This window comes from Platalea leucorodia, assembly GCF_965183815.1.
Source record: "Platalea leucorodia genome assembly, chromosome: 3".
Lineage (NCBI taxonomy): Eukaryota > Metazoa > Chordata > Aves > Pelecaniformes > Threskiornithidae > Platalea > Platalea leucorodia.
In genome coordinates this window covers 49,371,280-49,394,682 of record NC_138825.1, presented here as the reverse complement: position 1 = coordinate 49,394,682, position 23,403 = coordinate 49,371,280, and the positions used below count along the sequence as shown (strand labels likewise).

At 39.9% G+C, this 23,403-nt stretch overlaps 1 protein-coding gene across 1 annotated transcript in view; it reads left to right on the top strand.

Moving 5' to 3' along the window:
- KIF25 (kinesin family member 25) overlaps positions 1 to 23,403 on the top strand; it is a gene marked incomplete at both ends in the record, with an annotated part of 42,205 nt that overhangs the window by 14,829 nt on the left and 3,973 nt on the right. The window contains 6 exons of the mRNA XM_082305983.1: positions 103 to 145; positions 5,639 to 5,706; positions 10,101 to 10,175; positions 14,589 to 14,738; positions 15,828 to 16,004; positions 20,796 to 20,947. Of these exons, the coding sequence (XP_082162109.1) occupies positions 103 to 145; positions 5,639 to 5,706; positions 10,101 to 10,175; positions 14,589 to 14,738; positions 15,828 to 16,004; positions 20,796 to 20,947 (665 nt within the window). The remainder of the gene's footprint in view (positions 1 to 102; positions 146 to 5,638; positions 5,707 to 10,100; positions 10,176 to 14,588; positions 14,739 to 15,827; positions 16,005 to 20,795; positions 20,948 to 23,403) is intronic.

Here is a 23,403-nt window from a genome sequence, read left to right as displayed (position 1 = left end):
GTAGTTCACAGACGTTTTGAGCATTGACTTTCCTGAGCTAAATGGAACATTTATAGTTTGAAAGGTACCTTTTTTCCTCTACTGGCTTTTTTTTTCTTACAGGCAAAGAAACTTTTCAGAAAAAGTGGCTTACGCAGCTGATGAGGTGAGTATTTGATGGTGAAATTCAAAAGCACGTTCACAGATACTAGGAAGGAGAAACAAGAGGGACATGTGAACCATGGGTTTTTAAAAAAAATTATGTACTTTCTTGTCAATCAGTGCCCAGCTTTGATCACCCATGGGTGCAATAGCAAGTGATTTGTGCTGTTTTCATCCCGACTCTTTGTAGTAGTAATAGCTCGGAGCTTCTGCTGGTGCAGTCATCCGTGCACCGGAGGTTGTGTGTTTGCAGTAGTCAAACCGCTGCAGACTTCCTGCAGTCGGTCCCTTTCAGCCACTTGTATTTACTGTAACTATTTCCAAAATTATGTCAGGCTTTTTTTCATTTTATTATTGCAACACAACTAATGCATTAGGAGAGAAATATGATATCTCATGAACCACAACAGCCTACGTGGTACTGCAGTCAAGCATGTTAAAGTGTCCTGGCTTAGATCCATCAGAGGAAGGAGAATGAGCATTGAGGTTGCAAATCCAGATGACATTCCAGCATTAATTGAGGCCATTACCAAGATATAAAATTTAAAAAGGCACAGCAGTGTGAGCTAAGGTCAAAGTATTAACTTGGATTTTAATTTTCTTAGCCGCCATAGTTCTTAGTTGGCTGCTCACTGTTACTTACATGGTGATTAGCCAAATTCTCTTCTGTAGTACAGTGCTTAAAATATTGCTGAAGTGACCTACAGTATGTTATGCATTTAAATCTCCCAAATTATAGCTTCATTAGGCAGATCTCAGTTGCATAAAGTGGATACTTAGATAGAGAGAGATATATTTATGCAATTAGGAAACTAATGGAGCTTATAAAGAGTCAGCTAAGAAAGAATAAATATGTCAGGAGATAACAAACAGGGATCTGTAACGGTAGGCGTAGTGTTCTGGATGCCATGACCCATTTATTGTACTATAAAATGTCACGACCATTTCTGACCTGTTAAATTTTATTGCATGAAGGTGAAATTAGGTAATATTTATGTTTTGGATTATTTCATAGAGATATCTGATATAGTACAGTATCTGTATGTTTACAGGCAAAGCAGTGTCTGCTTGCTTATGCCAATTTATGAGTTTGAGTTTGTATGAAACAGTGACCTGGTAAGCTTCAATATGCTAACCTGTTCTCATGTTTAAAAGTCCTTATGAAATATTCCAGGAAAATAAATGTATGCATGGACTTGATTGTAAAATGAAATTTGCAGGATACTAACTTCCTGTTCTTGGAAAACACAACATTGACTTCAAATGTTTTATTGGTTTGCCTTGACATTTATTTGGTTAAAATGCTTTCTAGTTTTGATCAAACACCCCAAGTCTTTGTGTAAGTTTCTTAATGTGATTTTTTTTGAGAAAAAAAAAAAAAAGTTTAATGTGTCCAAGTTCATGAGGGAGGATAAAAGTACAACTGACTTTTTACAAAAAGAAGTCAATTTAGACTAATCTAACAAAAGTAAAGGAAAACAATGTTTATTTTGCTTTTAACACTTGAAGGTGTTATGCTGTGGCTATGATAAATATGCAATTTTCAGATAAAATTATGAGGCTTGATTTGTTATTGAGATTTTAGTTGCAACACAGTCAAAGCTCCTATTTCTGGAAGCAAGTTAACAATTTTCCAGACAAGTATTTATGATGTAAAGGAAATTTTAGTTCAAGGTGAAGGAAGACTGTATGTGATAGAGGTGCTGAGTTTGTTAGTTTTGCTTTTTAGATCATGGCTGTCTTTCCAGATTTTTCTATGAAAATACTTTGTGTGTGTAACATAACCAGGCAGTTTTCTGCCATGATCATTTTAGAGCTAATGTGCGTTAGAAAGCAGAGCTGTGTTTGTGAACCACAGTCACAACACAATCCAGCATACATGTTTGGAAACTATGGTTGGATCTTCTGGACAAGCTTCAGCTTGACTTTTTCCCTGGATTGGACTGGGGCTCTAGTAATACGCTGATCTGTCTCATCTATGCGACAACTTTGTCCTGTTATCACTAGAATAGGGAAAACATCTGTCTTGTAGTGAAAGACCACAACAGAAATTGCAGTACTTATAGAAGCTTTGCTTCTCTTCTGCCAGGAGCTGTGTTAAGACTTTCTTCGAACTCTCTGTAGATAGGCAGAACTGACACTTGGACAGAATGGTTGTGTATCTTTTTGTGAGACTGAGACTGCATGAATTCCATTTAGTCTTTGAGTGTTTTTTGTTTATTTAGAGATTCATACCATTCTTCAAAAGACATATGTGATCTTTTCTATAATCTTGCTCATCTTGTCTAGACAATCATTCTTCTTCTTCCAAGTCTAAAAAAGGCTTAAGATTTTACTGGATGTACAGAAGAGTATTTCATTTCAGTTTTTGAGGTACTTGAAGATTTTTGAAGTTTTCTTTTTGCTTTCCCGTGTATGTTCAGCTCCTCAGCATAATAGTAACAACTGTCTGAGCCTTTCTCCTGAAGCTGGTTGTGCAATAATGGTGGACAGTGAGTACACACTACACATCAAGCTGAACTACTCCACGTGGATTAGGACATTGAGCCGTGCTGGTATTGTCACTACCTGGGAAAACAAGTAGATGAGGTACTGAATGCTCAGAATCTTCTCAGTGGTGACAGGACAAGGAGGGATGGGTGCAAATTGAAATACAGGAAATTCAGCTTAAACATGAGAAGCTGTGAGGGTAGCCAAACATGGGAACAGATTGCCCAGAGAGGGTGTGGAGTCTCCATCTTTGGAGATACTCAAAACCTGACTGGACATGGTCCTGGGCAACCTGCTGTAGCTGACCCTGCTCTGAGCAGGGGGTGGCCTCGACAATCTCTGTAAGTCCCTTCCCGCCTCAACCATTCTGTGACTCTGGTCTAGGATCCCACTTGCTGCTTTTCTGTAATTTCGTCCATCTCTGGCAGTGTGCTGTGTGCGCTAGTGAATATAGGAGTCATGTTCGAATGAGCAGCTATGTTTTCCTCTGGATTCACAACAGCAAATGTAGATGCTTAAATGAGGTGCCTACTCACTCCAGACTCCCTTGTGGGTGCTGAAGTAGCCACCTCCAGAAGAAAAGTCATTCACCTAAGATCTGAATTAAACTTTAAATATTTGTCTCTCTCCATGACTGCATAGGCACCTGAGGCACCTGCCCTAGCCTAACACCTGAAGTGATGTTTGAATCCAACTTCCTTTGTCACAGAGAAAAGAGACTTGCTGCCTCTATGTGATTAATTCCTTTCAAATCATTTTGAGAAGGTTTTCACTTGTGAGTAGTTGAGAAAAAGGGGATAGCAAAGAGGCTGCTCTGAATATCAGGGAAGGTGCAAGATTCTGCTCTTTCTTCAAGACAGGACTGGGAAAACATGAACTAACACAGCCAAGACCCTCCTTTTCTTGAGAAATAATTTTGTAATAGATCAGATGGATGTAGCTATAGCAGTTGGAGACGTTATCGCTCCCCAGTTGCTTATCACCATCCCCAGCTAGAGGTTTCTTCCCCTGTTGCTTGCCCAGTGCGGGGAATTCTTTAAGCTGTCCGTGTCGGCCTCAGTGCTATGTCAGCTGGTTGCGCTGCAGTTGAGAGTGAAACATGAGGAGCAGTTGCAGTCTCCCTTACATTGGCTCTGCTGTGGAGCAGTAGTCTTGGGAAAGGGGGCATAGCCTTCAGGAGATATGCAGTAACAAGTGATAAGAAATGATAATTATCGCAGCTGGATTCTGTGATCATGTCTATATCCACTATTCTGTATAACTCATTTAAAATTATTTCTCTGCCTTACTGAATTTCACTTACTGAACTGCTCCCCAGGCTTGGGGAGTCAGGCTTGGGTGCCAGGACAGATTGTGAATATTTATGAAGTATCCTTTTGTTGTTTCCATGATTCATATTGCCCTGAAAGAACTCAGACTGGGAATATTTTGTGACTCTGGGGTGAAAAAAGGGTTCTTCAGTGTTCATGTGAGACAGCTGTATGGATTTCACAAGCACTATTGACAGGGAAACCTGATGAAATTCTGTAGGCCAGCAGCTGTGGTGGATATGTTAGGCCATACTGATCTCCTGAGAAAGGAAGGTCATTACCAATGCTCATATGAAACTTCTGCCTATTAACAATTCTTCTGTTTCTGTGTTATGCAAATAGAGTCTTTTCTGTCCCATTTCTCACCTTAGAGAAAGCTGGTCTGCAAGTAAATTTGATATCTTAATCAGAAATTTGTTCCATAACTCTGTATCCTTTTCCTTTTTTTTTTTTTTCCTTTCTTCTTTTTCTTTTCCCTTCCTCCAGAGCCTTTTGGTTACTGATCCTATTAGATTTTCTTTGTCAGGCCATTTTGTAGCACAGTGTTGCGTTCACATCTGTACTGCTGCTAGATTTGCCGCTACTGGGATGGGTAACATAGCTCATTCAGCAGAGTGAGTGTTGTCATCATTAGGTTGATAACGATACATTGGCCTTCTCCAAAGAGGAAAAAATACTTGTAAACTCAAAACAAAAAAATGTGATTTTTATTAGCCATTTGCATGCTGGATATACGGTTATGCAATCGTTTTTGCTCAGCTCTTTACGACTTCATTCTGTGGCAATACTCATTTGAAGGCCATTAGTTCAGCACTCCGAGCTACTTATCTGAAGCACAATAGGAATTTCAGCACTCCCATCAAATGCAGTAATGTAACTGCAGGTTAGTAAGCTAGAAGGCCTCCTTGAATTAGATGAAGTATTTTGTGTGCTAGTGATCTTCCATCCGAATTGTTGTAAACACCCACATTTTTTTTTCCTTTACTTTTCTCTGCAATTAAGCAACATATACCATGAGGAGCAGAAGGATACAGAAGTTGCTATGTAAGGCATGCCAGACTGCTGTGATTACACTCTGGTAATAGTTTAAAGAGCTGCTTACATATCTGTCAGACTTACAAAACTACTATATAATCCATCTGCAAAGTGGATTCCACTAAAAACTTGTGTAATTCTACCAATTGTGCTAGTGCAGTTCTTTCTCACAGTTGTAGACTAGCATGTTATTATATGAAATGTGCATCTTCTGCTCAGTTCTAGGCACAAATATATATGAAATCAATCTGAAAAGGCACTGTGAAAACTGGCCCTTTAATAAAAAAGGGCTCTTTCTGCCATTTTTTTTACCTGTGGTGGCAGTTAGGGAGGTTGGATTTACTTGCCTGTGGCTTTCTAGGCACATAAGAAGTTCAGGTAAGGGTTTGGATCTTTCTCGTGAACTTAAGTGCACATATTTTGTGTTGGTTGTTCTTTAGTAATCTGAACGTGTTTTGAGATCCTTTTTTGTGGTCTTGCTAGTTCACTGCAGTATACAGGCTGTAAAGCCTCATGTGTTGGTGACTGCTGGAGAAGGGCCTTGGACTTCATGATCCTTAACTACCGCTGTCACCTGGAATGGTAGAAATTATAAATATTTCTTTTTTTTTTATCTGTGTGTGCCTATGATATTAATTGTAAGTATTTTGTTTTCCTCTTAGGAAACTGTCCTTGTAAAATGTAGCCGTCCTGGTCATGCATCAGTAAACAAGACTTTTCAGTTTGAGAGGTGGGTAGTCCTGTGTAGCAATCTGTATTGCTGGAAGATTTGTATAGTGATTGCTAATTTTGTAGTAGACATTGGTTAGAAGGTAATGTACATGTTTTTTTTTTATTTATGCCATATTCGCGTTCTTCCCAGGACAGAATAATGCACTTCAGGATATAGATGACACACTTAGTCTTCCCTCTCAGTGAAGACTACTGATACGCCTCAGTTCAAAACCTGTGTAGAGACTTTTTTCACCCTCTTCACAGTCTGAGTAGCTCTCATGATCCTTGCAACATGTTGCGAGACAGCAAAGTGTTATCCACATTTTAAAGGTAAGGATTTGAGGTGGATTGCGTGACTTCAGCATTAGACATACAGCATGACTGAGCCAGAAACTGGACTGAGGACTTATAAGACTCAATGTTCAGCCATCCTACTTCTAACTTAAGAATTAAAATGGCCTGAACATAGATAGCGGGGTAGAGCAGTGGTGTGTAAATCAGCGCTCCCCGAGGGAAAGGCTGTAGTGTGACCACTTTCCTTATTAGATGCTCAAGAATCCACATAGATGAGAGAGATTTTAAATGCACCAGCTGTGATAAGGGTTTTAATTGGTGTCTGTGCCTTATGAGGCACCAGCGAGTCAGTCTGCAAGACAGAAAACTGCAGGGAGTCAGGCTGAAAGGTACCTTATGTTCTTTCAGAATGGAGCTGACCTGAACCTCTGAAAACAGGAATGAAGAGTTAAATTAATACAAATGAGTTCTCTGTAAATGAAGGAATACAAAATTTTGCCCCATGCTTTTTTTCTAATGCAAACTTTGCATTGCAAAGACTCATACAGGAGGCTCTTTACCCTGAACCATGCTTCAAAACCCTCTGGAAACAGAACATGAGGACAATTTCATGCTTCCTTGCTTGAAGGCAAAACTTGATTTAAAGTCAAATGTATCCAATGTGAATTATCGGTCCTGGTTTAAACTTAAGGTCTGAGCCTGTTCAGCCCGAACTACTGTAGGTTTGCTGCACATTGCCAGTCATTCACCCTTTCCTTGAGGCATCCTTCTCAGATACTGCCCCTTTCTACTCACAAAGACTGGGCACTGCTGTTGTGTAGGCCACCAAACAACTGAAAATTCCTGAGATGATGCAAATCTGGGGGAAGCTTTACTGACCCCATAGGTTATAGGACTCCCTTGATACAAGGCATATGCGATCTCTCAAGGTACATGGGCCCCTTGCATGTCTGCTAAGCTACTCAAAGTAATTCCTTTCACCCTCCAGCTATACCTAACACAGCCGTACCAGTTGAAGTAAATGCATTCATGCATTTAAATGAATTCAGCTCTGTAGAGCAACACACGTTACTGGTATTGCCACAGGACTCCAGAGGTGCTGTGACTCTGGACATGTGGTGTAGATCCTGATAATCAGGAAAAGGGTTAAAAAATTGTAAATCCCCCAAAGAATGCAGTTCTTGGCAAATGTTTTTTCAGTGTCCCAGCACAGCTCTTTTTTATAAACAGAAGAGCATATGGTTCTTATGAACTGAAAAATGTTTATTTTTTTAGCAAAGTTTTATGGAACTAATAAATGTCAAAATATTTGATTTCAGCTCAGGAAGAAAATTCCAGCTTTCAGCATGTTATGCTTTTATAATTTTATTGGCGAATCAGTTAGCAAAATAAAAAAGAAGCTCAGAATTTTCAAGGTGAAATTAACGTTAATCACTACATGGGGGCAAATCTGTCATCATTCTGGTAAAAATACAGAGGCTTATAGAAAGATATTCTCTGGATTTGCTGCATCTTTCATGGTCTCAGATAGCTAATTAAGTGGGTGTCCATGCTTCAGCCAGTGCTGGGATTACAGTGTAGCATAAATTAGTTCAAGCCAACTGTAAACTACTTCATTTGGGTACTGGTAGCATTTGAACCACAGCAGCTAAGTAGTGTCAGTAAAACCCCTTTAGGAAGTTGAGTAAATATTTGGAGTAGTTACTGTAACGTGGAGCCCCGTGCCTTTCCTCTGAACAGCTACCAGAACCTGAACCTGACCGAGTTAGCTCTGGCTATATTACTTTGCAGTGCAAACAGACTACTAAGACTGGTTGATTCTAGCCCTGGTTGTGGTCGGTAGCAATCTGTTTGCTTTATTAGACAGCAAAACCCATCAACAGCAAGTGAAGACAGTATGAATGTTCTCATCTCTAAAATACCTTTTTAAGGTGTTTTTTTTTTTTTTAATGTAGTAGCTCTGAGACGTCTTGATGTGTTAAGAAAAAAATCATTTCAACACATACATACTGAGTTAGAGTCCTAGTTGGTTAAGATGGAGGACGTGGTGCTAATGAATATTTTGTCGATTGCAGATGATAAATGAAGCAGAGAAAAGCGTTTGGAAGTGCTTTTGCTCTCTTATATTGACCTTGCAGACTTGATGTGCAAAGTTTACTGAAGCGTATGCTTGTATGCATGCAAAGCAAGGGTGGAGTATTGCTCTTCACCGTCTGTGTCCTCCCAGTACAAACTGTGCCACATCTCTGCATATTTGTTGGTTTCTCAGTGTAGTATGACAGCACATCAGTGGAATGGCAAGACAAGCAGTATTTGTCCATCAAGCCAGACAAGTGCTCCTTTCCTGATTAAAGAGAGTACATTTTCATGCAGCTTACAATTAGACTGTGGAACACATTGCCACAGGATATTACTGCAGGCCAAGAATTCAGCAAGATGCAGAAAGAAACTGAATACTAATTCTAATAATATTTTTTTTGAAACAGAGATTCAACTCATATTTCAGTTTTGAGGCCAGTTTACAGCTTTTAAGGATTAGGATGAGACACAGAGATGAATTATTGTGTCTCCAGCCACTATAGTGTTCCTTGCTTCTTCCTCCGGCTATTGTCAGGAACAAAATGCTGAACTAAGTGTGTTGGCTCTAATTCTGTATCTGTTTATCAGTGATCCCTCTTTACAGTCTTATTAATGGAGAACATGAATACAAAATCTACATTTGTGCAGGCTATAGACTGTAGTGGCCAGATCCTGGTCAAATATACAAAGAGGCTTGAGTAAATGCTAAAGAGCACACTATGTCTTAATTCAGTTAAACTCGTAGTACCATATACAAACTGTGGAATACTGCTAAGTGAAGCTTTCTAGTATAGTATGTACACAGGGACGTAACTATGCTTTGCAATGTTTGCTGTTTTACCAAAATTCCTGTTTGTAATTAGTCCTTTTGCTATAAGCTAGAAAGAACACACATCACTCATTGGAAAACAGAGATAAACAAAAAAAAAAGGAATCACGACAGAAAGATATCAGAAAAGGAAGCTTTTTCCAAAGATAAACATTCATAACTCAAATACTTAAGTGTGGCTAATGACATTCATGTTTTAGATTCTGTTCATCTTGTATAAACAATACTTGCTTCAGGCTGTAATCTTGGGGAGGACATGTTTTTGGTGTGCTAGAGAAGAAATGAATGAGTTAGGATGTCCACGTTTTACGATCAGAATTTCCTCCCTTTGATGGTTTCCTATTTTCAGGTCTTGATTTTTTATGTTGTACAAACTTGATAGTTGAAAGGGTTGGAGGAAAAATTTCTTTGAAGAGCCCTGTGTTAGCTTTTTTTTTTCCCCTTGACTTTGAAAAAATGTATGCAGCTGTTTTAGACATCATTGTTTTGGCCCGAGGATTGTACTGTCATTGCTCTTTTCTAAGAGGTGGAATAACCTCATTTAATTTAATTGTCTTTCATTCTGTTTAAAAATAAGTCTGAAATCCGCATCATAATGTAAAAGAAAGTCTTCCCTTGAGTGAGAAGTGTTTATTTCAGAGTAGATAGTTCGGCAGGGCTGGGGATGGAAATACCTTAGGCTGATGCTGCCCACAAAGACAGTGCATCCTTAAACATGACCCTCAGGGGCCTTCTGATTTCTGCTCTGCTGCTGACTCTTCTGAGACAAGTTTGCAGCCTCTGTACCTCTTTTTTTTTCCCCAACCTTATCCACATCTAAAGGGAAGCACAACCTGACCACTCCCTTCCTTAGTGTGACACAAAGGAGACACAGGCAGCAGGGACGTTTCACAGTCTGGCAGGTGGGAGAAAGTAACAGGGATCCAGTACGGCCTGAAAAAAGGCTCTGTCTGCCAGAGAGGCAGGCAGGAGGATTAGGATGAGCTCAGAGTGTACACCTGTGGGTTGTTCCCTCCAGGACAGACACAGCCACTCCCAAAAAGTGGGCGAGAACCTTGGAATTCTGATTTTCAGTCCCCTGACATAGAAATGTTGGTAGGTCACAAATTTTATGTCACTAGCCTACATTTTCCCTAGTTTGTATTCTTGTATTGTGACAGCATATTTATACTTTTTTCTTCAGTTAATCATTGCATTTTGCTCCTCAGAGTTTACAGTGCTTCGGAGTCTCAAGACACGGTATTTGCAGATGTGGCCCCTTTGCTAACGTCTCTCCTGGATGGGTAAGTTAAAAGGTGGGAGTAAGAAAGCTAAAGGGCAATAATCTACTGAAATCCATCAATTAAAAAAAAAAAATTATTTAATAGTGGTGGTCCTGTCAAGTTTTGTGGCTTTTCAGTTGCATTTTCCTATTTTCTTTCTACTCAACACCAAATGAACATTTTTTTCCCCATATAACCAGTGAAAACACTATTTACAAAATTTAGCAGAGCAGACAAATTTGGGAAAAAATAATTATTTTTTTTTTCCTCTGCTCTCTTTCTGGCAAACTTAAGCATTGCTTCTAATGGAGGATACTATCTTTTCTTGTGTTTTGGTAGGGCATGTTTTATAACTGGTTTTCAGTTGTAGACACAGTATGATACATCTTTTCCAACAGTGTATTCGTGCATGAAAGGCCTGCCAGGGCCACTCTCTGATCATCTGTTCTGTTTTTGTGTACAGCACAGGCCGTAGGAGGTGATATGATCCATTCCTGGATGAACCAGAACTGAGCATCCTCAGTCGTAGTTCTAACGCTCCTTCAGGCACTGGGGTTAAAGCAGAGTTCTGGTTTGAATACAAAACTGATCAGTAACAACCACTAACAAATATGTGTAATTACTTCTAGCCACTGAAGTTCATGAAGTGTGATTCTTCATTTATACTAGAGCTAACTTAAGCTACTCTTGCGAAGAAGCCTTGGAGTGCATATTGTTGTAATCCTTGAGGCTTGAACTGAGATTCATACAAAACTTCCTTTCTGCTCCTTTCTCACCCCGGCTCCAACTCCACTCAATTATAGATGGTGACTGTAGAGCTGTCCTGGACCTTTCCCTCCCTGTAGAGGGAAAGCCGGTCTCTTTCCATCCGCAGTGGCATAGTTGAACACTGGCAATCCTTGTTGCTGGCAGTCTGCACACTGAAGTTTCCAAGTCTCCTTTTCTTAAAAGCAACCTAGAAGCAGTATATCAAGATATTGTGGATATTGGGAAATCCCAGCCATCCCTTTACACATCATGCCACAGAGGGGCCCACGAGGGCTGCCTGGGCTAAGGGAAGTCCTATGCGGCCCATACGGCATTATTCTAGTTTACCAAGGATGAGTGACCACAGTTTCCATAGCTGAGCAACCTAGGGACCACTAGGTTGGAGGAGTTTGAAGAAGTCCTTATAACCACTGTTTTCTCTCTCTGCTTTTTCTTTTGCAACGAACATAAGTTTGCTTTGGCTCAACATGTTGTCTATGTATCTTCAGACATCTCTGATCTGTACCTTGAATCTGCTTTACTTCCCACTTTCTAATTTCCACGTCAAGAGAATCCTGTCCTAAAAGCTAGGATTTTTATATTCAGTTAGGAAATGTTCTGTTATTGAAAAGAGTTGTCTTGTTCTTCCAGAAGTGCCATTTAAACAGAAACAGATTTTCAGGGAAGGCGAGGCTGCGCGTACGAGCCGTGTTTCTCAGCAGCCTTCCCATTGTAAATGGGAAACAGACATACTTAGTCTGAACCTTGAACCTTTTTGCTGCTCCTGATTGTTTTAGTCTGGGCTCCAAAGTGGTCTGTAACAACTTCTAGTTAAGTAGAAAGGAGCGTTCCACTCCTTTATTTTTTCTTTATTTTTCTTTCTTAATGAATTGTTTCATTTTTCAGTATAAATATACAGGAAGAAAAGATTGTCCCATATGCAAAACAGACAAAGTACAGCAGGCTTCAAAGTTTACAGTTAGCCATACAGGGCCAGCAAGGGAGTAAGATAATATTTCTTTTCTTTACATCATTGAAGAATCAAACTTGTTTATTTATTTTGAAGAAGAATACATTTCTCCTCCTTTGATTTCCTTTAACAGTGTTCTCTACTAGTGGTAACTTTGCTATACTGAACGCCCACCCTCTTTTAATGAGAGAAATACGACAAAACTATTGGTATTCTAGCTTGACATAAGAACTTTTTGAAACAAGAATATAACTAATGAAGCAGAGTGGAGAAGGAGAAATGTCAGGGCACACAGGTGAATCGTAGTCTGAAATTTTCAGATTGCTCTATTGGAAACCCTTATGTTGGAACCAGAACAGCAACAAAGTAAAGCAGGTAAATATAAACTAGTCTGCTGCTTGTCTTCTTGTTGAATCACCCAACAGTTCATTCTCTCCTGTGCCTGTCCTACTTAGATATAATACTGCTTTGGATAGTTTGAGCTCACTTGGGCTTACTGAAATACTGTGTTACCTTTGGCAGAGAAGTTATCACTGATTGATACCTGATTTGCATCGTTATCTTCAATGCTACAAGCACTTGTCTGCTTAGCTTCTAATCATATTCTCTGTATCTTGTCAGAACTATTTTGTCCACGATGCTTACTTTGTAACAAGTAGCAATTAAGGAAAATTTGAATAGCTGGACTATACGAAAGTTTGAGAGACTTCTAAAAAAACTTCCATTCTGTTTTTCCTAAGGAAAGCTACTACCTGCAAACTTCTGGCTCCCTTTTTGGTTCCAAAGATCTCTCTGATTTTGGAGTGGGACTAGAAGTCTCAATAAGCTACAGGCTGGCGAGGCAGTGTGCGTGAGGGGTGGAAATTGCTAGCTGAAAACTACCAAAATTAGTGGGAGCTTTTCCACTGACATAAATGCAAGTAGAGTTATGTCAGCAGTGAATACTTAAAGAAATCCCTTGTTTCAGATTTACAGCCCTAATTTCTAGCACATTTCATTTTGCTGTAGTGCTCTTTATTTTCAGTTACAGTTATCTCATCTCCTTTACTTTGTCAAATCTATGACTAGACTGCTATTTCATACTCTGCATCCTGAAACGTGGAGGGAACTTACTATAGGTTCACTGACTGCAACTTCGACTTTGCATCCCCAGAAGGGGTGCCCAGGTATTTGCTTCGTTGCTTATCAGCCCACATTTCTTTTTAACAAGAGAAAGCTTTCTAAATAATCCTCCAAAACTAATTGCCTCTAGGCATGTTTAATATGCAAAAAATTGCTGCAAATATATTTCTCTGCAATGGCCATATAAGTATTTCATGACTTGAAACCATAAATTTAAAACAATTAGATGAGGGGTGTTCATTGAAATTTGCTGGCATGTGCTTGAAACAACATTTTTGATATAAGGAAAAGCATCGGATAACCAAAAGCAGCTGTTCAGGTCTGCCTATGGAGGAGGTATAGCTTAGGCAGTGAAATTTTACTCCCTGGCAGAACAGGAGCAAGCCCATTCTTGCAACTCTCTAGCAGAGCAGAAATTCCAGCGTAGCGCAAAGCACTCGCCATGTATGGAGATTCTGCTAACGTCGTGTCTCTGAACAAACGCAATAATCCAGGGAAGGAGCACTCCTGTCAGCATAACTGCATGTCTTCCAAGGGGTTTTGCTGGCACAGTTCTGTGGTCAACACCAAGGTGCTGGCAGGTGCGGCAGAGCAGCCGCAGCCCAGCAGGGACCAACCTGCAGCTGCACAGTACGGTGTTGGCCCTCAGCACAAAGTAGTGCTGTGGCTGGATGCGTTTGTGTCCGCCCACTTGTTTTGCTTAAGATGTTGACTTTGATCCGACTGCATTAGAAACACACTTTCTGGATAGGATTCATACATCTGAATTCAGATCCCTGTGGCACAGACATCGCCAACAGCTGTGGACTTTTTTAGAATTATTTTCAGTGCAGAGAAACAGGCATTTTCAGAGTTCTGTTCATTAGACGTATTTTACATGTCTACTTCTGAAGATGATGAATTGTGTTTCATAGGTGCCCGTACCTCTGCAGCGACATTGTACATTTTCACCTTCTACAAGTCCATACCAGAGCAGTTCCTACCACCTTTTTTCCAGAGTGGTCTTTGTGTGCATGCTTATACTGAACTAATGCATTTGGTTTAAAATCCGTGCCTCTTAATAATAAGTCTGTCTTATCTTTTCCAGTGACTGTGGAAAAGTTGGAGGGCTATGACTGATGAGCCTGCCTGAAAAAGACTACGATAGCTGAAGAGTTTACTCTTCCCAGCTGTTAAGATAATAGTGCTGTGGTTTGCAGCATAGCACTGTAAGACAAATCAAACCCAGCGATGGTTTACTTTAAAATGCTGTGCTGTAAACTGCAGTGGTTCAGGAGGTGATTAACAAGCAGCTCAGTAGTGCATGAACTGGAAGCTGGGCAGACACGAGGTCTAACCTCATCAGTCATTCCAAGCTAAGCATCCCTTAAACTCTGCTTAAAAGCATCCCTTCAGCTCTGCTTAAAACATGAAATCTGTTTAGGCAATGTTATGAGCAATACTTTGATTTCTGTCAGATTTTGAGATCTCCAGAAAGAAATCTGTAGGGGCAGTGTATTTATTTTTTGTTTCATTTATGTTCCCAAATTGTTTGAGTGCACCTAACAAACACATTTGGTAATGGTAAAATAAATGAAGGCCCTTTTAATTTTCAGGTACAATGTGTGTATCATGGCTTATGGGCAAACTGGAAGTGGGAAGACATACACAATGTTGGGCCCACAGTTAGTGGAGAACTTTGCATTCTCCATAGAAGAGGAATCAGAACTTGGAATTGTTCCTCGAGCTGCCCACAAAGTGTTCAGGTAACGACTAAGTAAAGGCTCGTGTCAGTGGCAGTCACCTTAAACTTTATAGAAAGGATGAAAAAATGTTTGTAAAGTTTACCAGATTTCAGCTTACAATGGTTAATATTTATAGCCTCTCTAGCTGCCATTCAATATTTGAGTTTAGATATAGATTTCTAGTCTCTCTCCTGCTTAGTCTGATTTTCTAAGAAAATAAGATCATGCAGTCTTGCTGTGTGTTATCTGTCTGTCTGTCTTTCAGAGTCCTAATTAACTTTTGAATATGTTTCAACCATAGTTGTGGGAGTCCAAAAGACAACTAAGTCCTTACAAGTTTTGTGAAAATTCACAATTGGAATAGTTGAAGAGGATCCAGATTAGAACCCAGTCCCCAAGAAGAATGATAGTAGAATTTTTAACCACGATCTGTTCTTGCTTTGAGAATTCTTAGATTTTTTAGTTGAACCTAATGCACGATTTGAACTGATACACTTCTCTGTTATAATAGAAGAGCAATTAGAGGTTTTTCCAGCTAAGCCTATTTCTTTTAGAGAATGGTATAAGATAAATCAAAGATCCAATTTTGTACCAGAACAACTGTGTCTAACTGCAAATACTCTCCTGAATACACAAGCCCTTAATTTATGAATTTTCTGAGGCTGTGGACAGATAACCTCTTACAGATCTAGCTGGGCAGTTTACCATCTCTGCCTGTTCATTGCGTGCACTCTGCCAGAGTTTATCATACCTTGAGCTCTGAATGTAACAACATCCACCAGAGGAAATGGTGTAAGAAAATCTGGAGGAGGGAGGGAGGCTAGTGGAGAAAAACAATTTAAGCTGACACAGCTGTTTGGAAAATGAAGTTTTATTTACTGCTCCACGTATAATTTAACTGTATATTCTGATTCTTCAGCTTAACATTAGCATGTGGATGAGGCAAAGCCAAGGCTGTGGATATTTAATAAGCACTTTTATCAGATTGTAATTAGATTACAATTAAAGGATAGATCTGTATTTGCAGATTTTTCACTTGGGGTTTGATTTCAACATTTTTTGGCTTTTTTCTTCTTTTTTTTTTTTTTTTTCCCTATTTTTATTCTCCAGGCTTATTTCAGAAAAGCCACCAGGAAGTTACTGGGTTGAGGTTTCTGTTGTAGAAGTGTATAATAATGAAATTTTTGATCTTCTGGCCAAAGACAGTTGTGGAAAAGTATCTGGCGTCAAACGCGATGTTGTCACAACCAGAGAAGGAAAGAGTGATGTTCCATTGCTTACACATGAGTAAGTACACGATTTGATCCTTATCATCCGACCACGATCTGGTGTCAATGCAATGTATAGCTGTCACAAAATTGCATTATAGGCAACAGTTATCGCTTTTAAACAGCGAGTCCTTACCATATGCAAAAGTACAGTTCTTGCTGTTTCCATTAGCCCAGTCTATTAGACTGCATTTGGCTGCAAATGTCAAAATACTTTCAGAAATAACAGTAAAATTAGTTTGGGTTATGATCCTGTGTTAAACACCACCTGCTCAGAATACCTGAAGATAGCTGTGTATTTCGTTGTTGCTGGATCTAGAGCATCTTGTCAGCTGTAGAAAAAGAAGGGGTAACCCAGTCACAAAGCACTTTCCCTTCAGTCTTACCAAATTATAAAATTTAGAGATTAGAATAGAAATGTATGTACTTCTTGTAGATTTTTAAGCAGCTGTAATGGTAGCTTTCCCTACGCACATTGGAGTTAAAAAAAAGTACTCCAGAAAGAATAAGATTTTAAGTGATCTTTTAATATAAATACCCATCTTACACTGCTTAGTATTCTGTTTTCATAACTGGAGGCATTAAAGTGGGAATTGATATACTGGCATTTGAACACATAGTTCTTGAAAATCCACGTTCTTGAAATTAAAAGCTAAGAAGTAGCTAAGCTTCTACCCATTCAGTTTTAAGATGAATGCCTTCCCAGTGTCAGTGTGTGGCAAGTTTGATTCTTATTTACACATCTTGACGGTGTAGAGAGAGCTAAGGTATTTAAGGCTACAGCTGTACTTATTTTAATGCCTTCTTGTACTTACTAAGCATTACAAAGGCTTGTTCTAGTACACATGGGAATGATTCTTGGTGTTATGTATGTGTAGTATACAAAGCAAACGTATAATATTTTCTTGTTATACATAAAACAGCTAACTTAAATGGTAAAAATCACATGTTCATAACAATTCATCCATTAACAAGAGCGAGTCTGTTTCAGATGCTTCATTTTAGTAATGGCTGTGTTGTTTATGCTAGTATTAAATCAACATGAGCAAAAAAAATTCTGACAAGCAGTACTGGTGGCACCAGAGAGGTGATGCTACCCAGTGGAATTAAGCTACTGGACATCTCCCTGTGAGCACCCAGCATTTCTGGAAATGGAAGGGAACATTTCTGTTTGTGCACTACAGAGAGGTCTAGAAACATAGAAAAAAATGTTCCTCTCCTTGGGCAAATGATGTTTGTGAAAAGAAACATCTTGCCCTATTGAAATGTTTAGCACGGTATTATAGTGTTTTATGTTTCTGGGGGAAACATGATGTTTTTCTTCACTTCTCTGTAATAATGCCTGTCATGGTCTAATCTTTACTTTTCCAGGAGGAATGAGAAGTCAGATATGAAAAGCATCTCCCCCCCCCGCCAATTAAAATAAAACGCACCCTCAGTGGAAATAATCGAAGGCAGTATTTTTGTCTTGTGGGACTTAGACACATTAGCAGACTAGTAGTTGTTTGTTTATGTGGGTTTATGCTATTGCCAGAAAGCCTCGATAAGAATACAAGAATGTACTGGAGGGTTGCGCAAACATACTTTTATTCTACCTAGTTATACACATTTATTGACTGGTATTTTCTAGCCATTGAACTGCTCATAGAAAAGTGGGACCCCAGAGAAATTGTAAAGTGGCTTTCTTCACTATGGGGGCTATATAACTCCTCTCCTTTCATTCTATGAAATAATAATCACTGCAATATTCTAGGAAGGATTAACATTTCTAGCTGGGGCATGCCTGCTCTTCAGTCTTGAGGTTAAACATGATTTCCAGAGAAATTCTGCATCCTTGATTGCTCTCTGCATGCTCCGTAAGAGCATGGAATGAATTAAAAATGACTGGAGCTTGAACCCTTTTGCCCTCTCTGTCTGCATTATGCTGACTGGAGGGTTTATCTCTGTCTCTGTTCTTGGATTTCCCCAACTGTGACTCTGCTCCAACTTCTGGCATCTGGTTAAGGCTCTGCTGTCAAGGGAATGAAAAAGTCCTTCAGAAGAGGTTGGGAGCAGAGCCTATCCGGTGTGTGCTGAATCTTTCTTGAAGGAGGTAATCTTTTTCCTTTGACTAGAGAAGAAAGGAACTGTATGACTTAGAAAATTAAGATGGATGCATATAATGTGGGTATGATTGGAGTTGGATTTTTCCTTCTTCATCAGAACCTCCAAGTAATTTTTAATTATGGTATTTCAGTAGCGAAGATGCTGGCCTGGATTCATTCCTGAAAAATGCCTGCTCCCCTTCCCAAGGGAGCTTTGCATGGTTAGTGGGTGACCCATCTCTTTTCCTAGGCTTTGGGGAAGGGAGAGATGAGATGTAGCTGGACTTGTGCCATAGAGACAAGAACTAGAAGCTGCAATAAGGTTTCATTTGTCCTTCTAGTTAATAAAATGGCTGCTCTGTTTATTTCTGTAAATTTTAATTTATGGTAAAGGAACCTGGCACCTTGAACTAAGCACCTCTTAAAAACCACTTATCTCAATCAATTGATAAATACTCAATTCTAATGCAAATATAAATAAGAATATGGACTTGTATCTCAATTACAGTGCAAGCAGTGAAAAAAGTCCAATTCATAAACAGGTTATATTAATAATTACACAGAAAGGTTAATAAGAAAAAGCAAACCCAAACAAAGTAAGGGAACCATTGAATGAGGCCACCCAGCTGCCCGAAATCTAAAGTAAACAGTTGCTGCTTTGAATAAAAACACATCCTCATTTGTGATAATATTTCATCTAGAATATATTGGCCTGCTGGGTCTCATTGGCTTCTCCATATATCCATTAAAGTACAGTAGTCTCTTTCCTGCTAACATGTACATCTTACTGAACCACAAAAACCTCAGTCTCTTTCTTCTTCTATGGCTTGGTTGACTTTGGAGAACATTCAGCATCAAATTTTTAACCTAACCGCAACAGGGCTTCTCTTTGTAGAATCTGGTCCTGGAACGTGTGGTACATACAGCATGATAAAGTCGCAGAGATTATACTCAAAAATTATTACTGTCAGTCCTGCTGAGAAGCTACTGTGCCAAGCTTGCAGCGCTGGGCTGGGGATGCTTTTTACCTCCAAAGTCAACTGCAGTTTCCCAGTAGGTGGCCAGCACCGACAGCATACCCTGAGGCTTATCTTCTGCAAATGCTCGTCAGAGGACAGCAGCTTGTAGCACTGACCCCTTGCCACTGCACAGCAGCAGCCTGCAGAAGCTGATGGCTTGCTGCTGCGTCCTAGCGAAGGCTGCTCGCCCCTCGGGCCGCCCGGTCCCGGCTGACGAGCTATTGGCAGATGCAGTTCAAAACTCGGGAAGGCAAGATCTGCCTCCTTGGACTTGAGGCAATAGTCGGATCACCCCAGCGTGAGGCTCTGCCTTCTCTGACAGTAGGAGCTAGAGCCACTGCTTCCCTGCTGGTGCCAGGTCAAACAAACAAGCAGGGAGATGTTACCAGTGGATGCACAGAGGCAGCGATACTACAGGGGAGGCCAGCATCAGCATGTGCGGCTCAGGATTGACGGGTGAAGTCTGTAGTGATCATTTAGCTCCTGCAGCTCTGGTTACACAGGGAGCTGCTTTTAGGTGGCTGCTTCTCTTAAGTGTCTATAAGCATGGTGTGGCTAAGTGTTTTTCTGTTCTTCAGATGCCCTTGCTTTATTTTCAGAGGCAATTGTTTTAGGTGGGTATAGCTCTTTTGTCTCTAGACTCTTCAAGTATGGCTCTTTTTAGCATAAAATAAGTTTGTGTCCAGTGTGACTTTCACTGAAATTGGCCAAATCTAAGTCAGGCCTTGCCTTTTATCACGTGCTTGCTTTTGCTGACTGCAGTGATGTGGAACCCAGCCTGTAGCCTGTTGGCAGAGTTATTCATGGTTCTGGTGTTACAGGGCATTTGGTAACCAGGCTGTGATACGCAGTCATAATAGTTTATACCCCCATCTAGAAACTAATGTTTGGCTGATGTAACTTGAGTGATTATTGAAGAAGGCAATGCAGTGAAAGGAAAGGGTAGGCAATCTTACCTCATTCGTTTTAAACATTGCAAACCTGAGGGAAATCATAGTGGTTTTTTTCTTTACCTAATCAGTTTATTTCACTTTGTGTTAGGCTTTTTCCCTTCAGTTGGTCATATTTGCAGTATTTCCTTTAACTGGAAAAGAAAACAGTGCATGATAAAATGGTCTATAGAAACTTAGGCCTGTCTATTCTGATGCTGTGCTGGAGTCCCTGCTCATTGAACAGTGGAACTGAACTTTTTTCCAAGGATTCTGGATTTAATTCCAAATGTGAAATATGATTTCCAAAGGCCCAGAGAAATTTCTTTTTTTTTTTTCTCTAATTCTTTACCTCCCAAAGAACAGGAGCTACCTTAACATAAACTGGACAACTCCACTTTTGTAAGACCAGAGATTCCAGGAATGTCTAAATCTGTGTCTTTTCTTCCACAGTGTGGAGGTGTAGAAATTTCAGTCACTTCTAGATCTGAGCTACAGTACCTATAGACCTGCAAGGCTGGCAGGCCACTTCTTCAGCACTTTCAGTACTACATCACAGCTTTTGTCTTGAATTTTCATCTTATCCCACCTATATGACTATATCCCACCTGAAAAAGGCTATATACAGTTGTTTGTGCAGCTCAAAACTGAGATTACTATAAGAAGTTAGAAGAGCAGGGAAGTAGAAATGCTTAGATTCATGTCTAAGTTGTCAGCTTTCTCGTGTGATTTTTACTGTGACTCAGTTAAATCTTCTGCTTGTTTCTTTACTTCCTAGAACTGTTGAAAATGTATCTGAATTTTTGCACCTAGTCAACAAAGGCCTACAGCTGAGAGTCACGCACCCAACACTGGTGCATGCTCATTCCTCTCGTTCTCATCTGGTAGTTACATTGACCATAACCACGATTATCTCTGGAGATAACTTTGGTAAGTAGGATGTTACTAAAATGTAAGATGTAGAGCCAGTTGTTTTTTGAAAAACAGTTCGTGGACTGAGAGATTTTCATATTGTTTTTTCCTCCTTTTTCCAATGTTTAATACATTCCCTCAGTTCTTTTCCATTGTTTAACTTCTGCGTACCTTCTTAAATAACAGACCAGTTGGATGTCTGAATGCTACTGAAACTTTCAGTTTCATAAAAGCTTTTCACTTTTCTTCACGTGTTGACGTACAGAGTTCTTGAAGTTTTATAGCATGAAACAACTAATGAAATTTTATCAATAATTCATAAGATAAGGTATAAGATAAGACAGATAAGATAGCGATAAGATAGATACTCAAATACAGTCATTAAATCACTTCGTATGACATATATAATTATTCATGCTAAGTTTGTGGTAAAGCTAACCATGCGTTTTAGGGATCATCATACACTTTTGGGTGAGAAAGAATTATTTTTTTTTACCCGCTGCCTTGCAAAAATGTCCATTAAATTCAGAGTCTCTTGAACTGTTAATAATAGGCCACTGTAGGAATGGACAACATAGTTGTCTTATTTACTATGGCAAAACCTATATTTCTACTTTTCATTACCACACCAAGACCTACCAGTTTATTGCTTTAGGAATAACTTCAGCTCTTGGGGATTAACTTTGTTTTCTTTTGCTCATGTTGTAATTAGGGTCTCTGCTTCCAGTGCTGTGGTCCATCTCCTTCATGCTCTGCAACAATAATATGGTTTTAGAAAGTGGAAAACATTTAACATTTTTCCCTTAGATTGCTATCAGAAATTAAACCGACGATATTAGCAAAACAGAGCAAACAGTGCCCTCGCTTACCTGTGGGCCTTGCCAAAAGACACAGTTACTTCACAGGTTGCAGCTCCAGCGCTCCAGATGTGAGCTCTAGCCAGTTCCAGGTTCTTGTCAATCAGAGAGATGTTACTTTTCAAAAAACAGTGTTTGCACCATTAGCGCACCAGCCATCTTGCCTAGTCCGGGCTTCCCCTTGCCATTTCGAATCGCAGTCACCCTACTACGCCATGTTGTCTGGCAGCAAAGCTCCGTAGAAATGTCTAATTTATGTTGGATGCAGACTCAGGCTTTCAGCTCATAGTGCATGGATGAAGATGTGCAATACGGGGGGCAGAGCAGCACTGCAAACGGGACCTCGCTCTAGCAGTGTGACAGCGCATTCTGTCTTGTTTAAAAGGAGAAATTCCTGATTTTAGAAGCTAGGTGCAATTGTCAAATAGCTCAACACTGGAGATCTAAGTCACTCAATAAAAAGTTGTAAAGTCTGTGATGAGTTCTGCACCTAAAGCCAGGGTTGACAAGCCAGCACTTTTTCAGATTTGATTAAGGTCTTTTAGCATTTTGTTTCAGTAATATCTGTTGTTTGAGGAGAGCAGTTTCTTAATTTCCTTGTCTCAAACTGAAGAGGAGCAAGAACACTTATTTTTATACTGTATGGCCTGAAGCCATTTATTCTGTGTAAACCAACACAGCTGCTCTGTCTACACTGTGAACAGCTAGCTTGGGTTTTAGCAACAGCCTAGCTGGAGAGGTACAGAGCTCTGCAACCCAATTCCATCTGTTCCTTACTCAAATTTTGCAGCTGGGAACTTTGTACTATTGCAACAAGACTCTTCTAAGTTGCCAAGAGAGTCTGTTGTCTCTATTACCTGTAGCAGAGTGTGTGCCTTTTATTCTTTTATGTCTTTCAGAGAGAGAGAGAGAGGGAGAGAAAGAGAGATGGATGAAAACCAAAACACTGACGAGAAAAAGCAAAACTGCTTCGGGAAAGCCCTTTTGCATATATTCCTGCTAAGCTAACATCAAAGCAGCTTTCCCAGAGAATCTGTCTTCCTCTTCCTTCCCAGCAGAAAGCGAAAGCCAGATGATGCTGCTGAGGAAGAGGAAGGACACAAAGCAGTCTAGTGCAGCCACAGAACTGCCCAGCATAGTAGGTAACCAACCTGAATGAGTGGGAGTAATGCTATTGAAGCTAATAGCTCATCATGAGGAGATGCAGCAGCGGCATATGAGGGCTGAAGGAAGTCTAGAGCGAACAGCAGCAAAGGACAAAATAGAAGAGGCAGGATGAACTTTTTTTTTGCCAGAGCACCAGCAGGTGATGTTTCAAATACATAGAAACAGACTTCAGAGCTTACTGCTCCCAAACATTCAAAATCTCACTTTGGTTGCAGTCAATCTAATCTAAAACATAAAAAATGCCCTTTAAAGTCCTTACTGGACTCCTGTTTTTGTTTTCCACGTAGAGGTGCGAACAACGGGGATATTAGATACAACAGAACCTACACCCAAGTCTCGTTACCAACTGGTATGATCGGTTTGATGAACAAAACCATAAATAAGATAGAAAAAGTCATTTGGCCTGCCCGTGCCATTGATTCTGGCCTGCATATTGCTTCTGTTAGAATA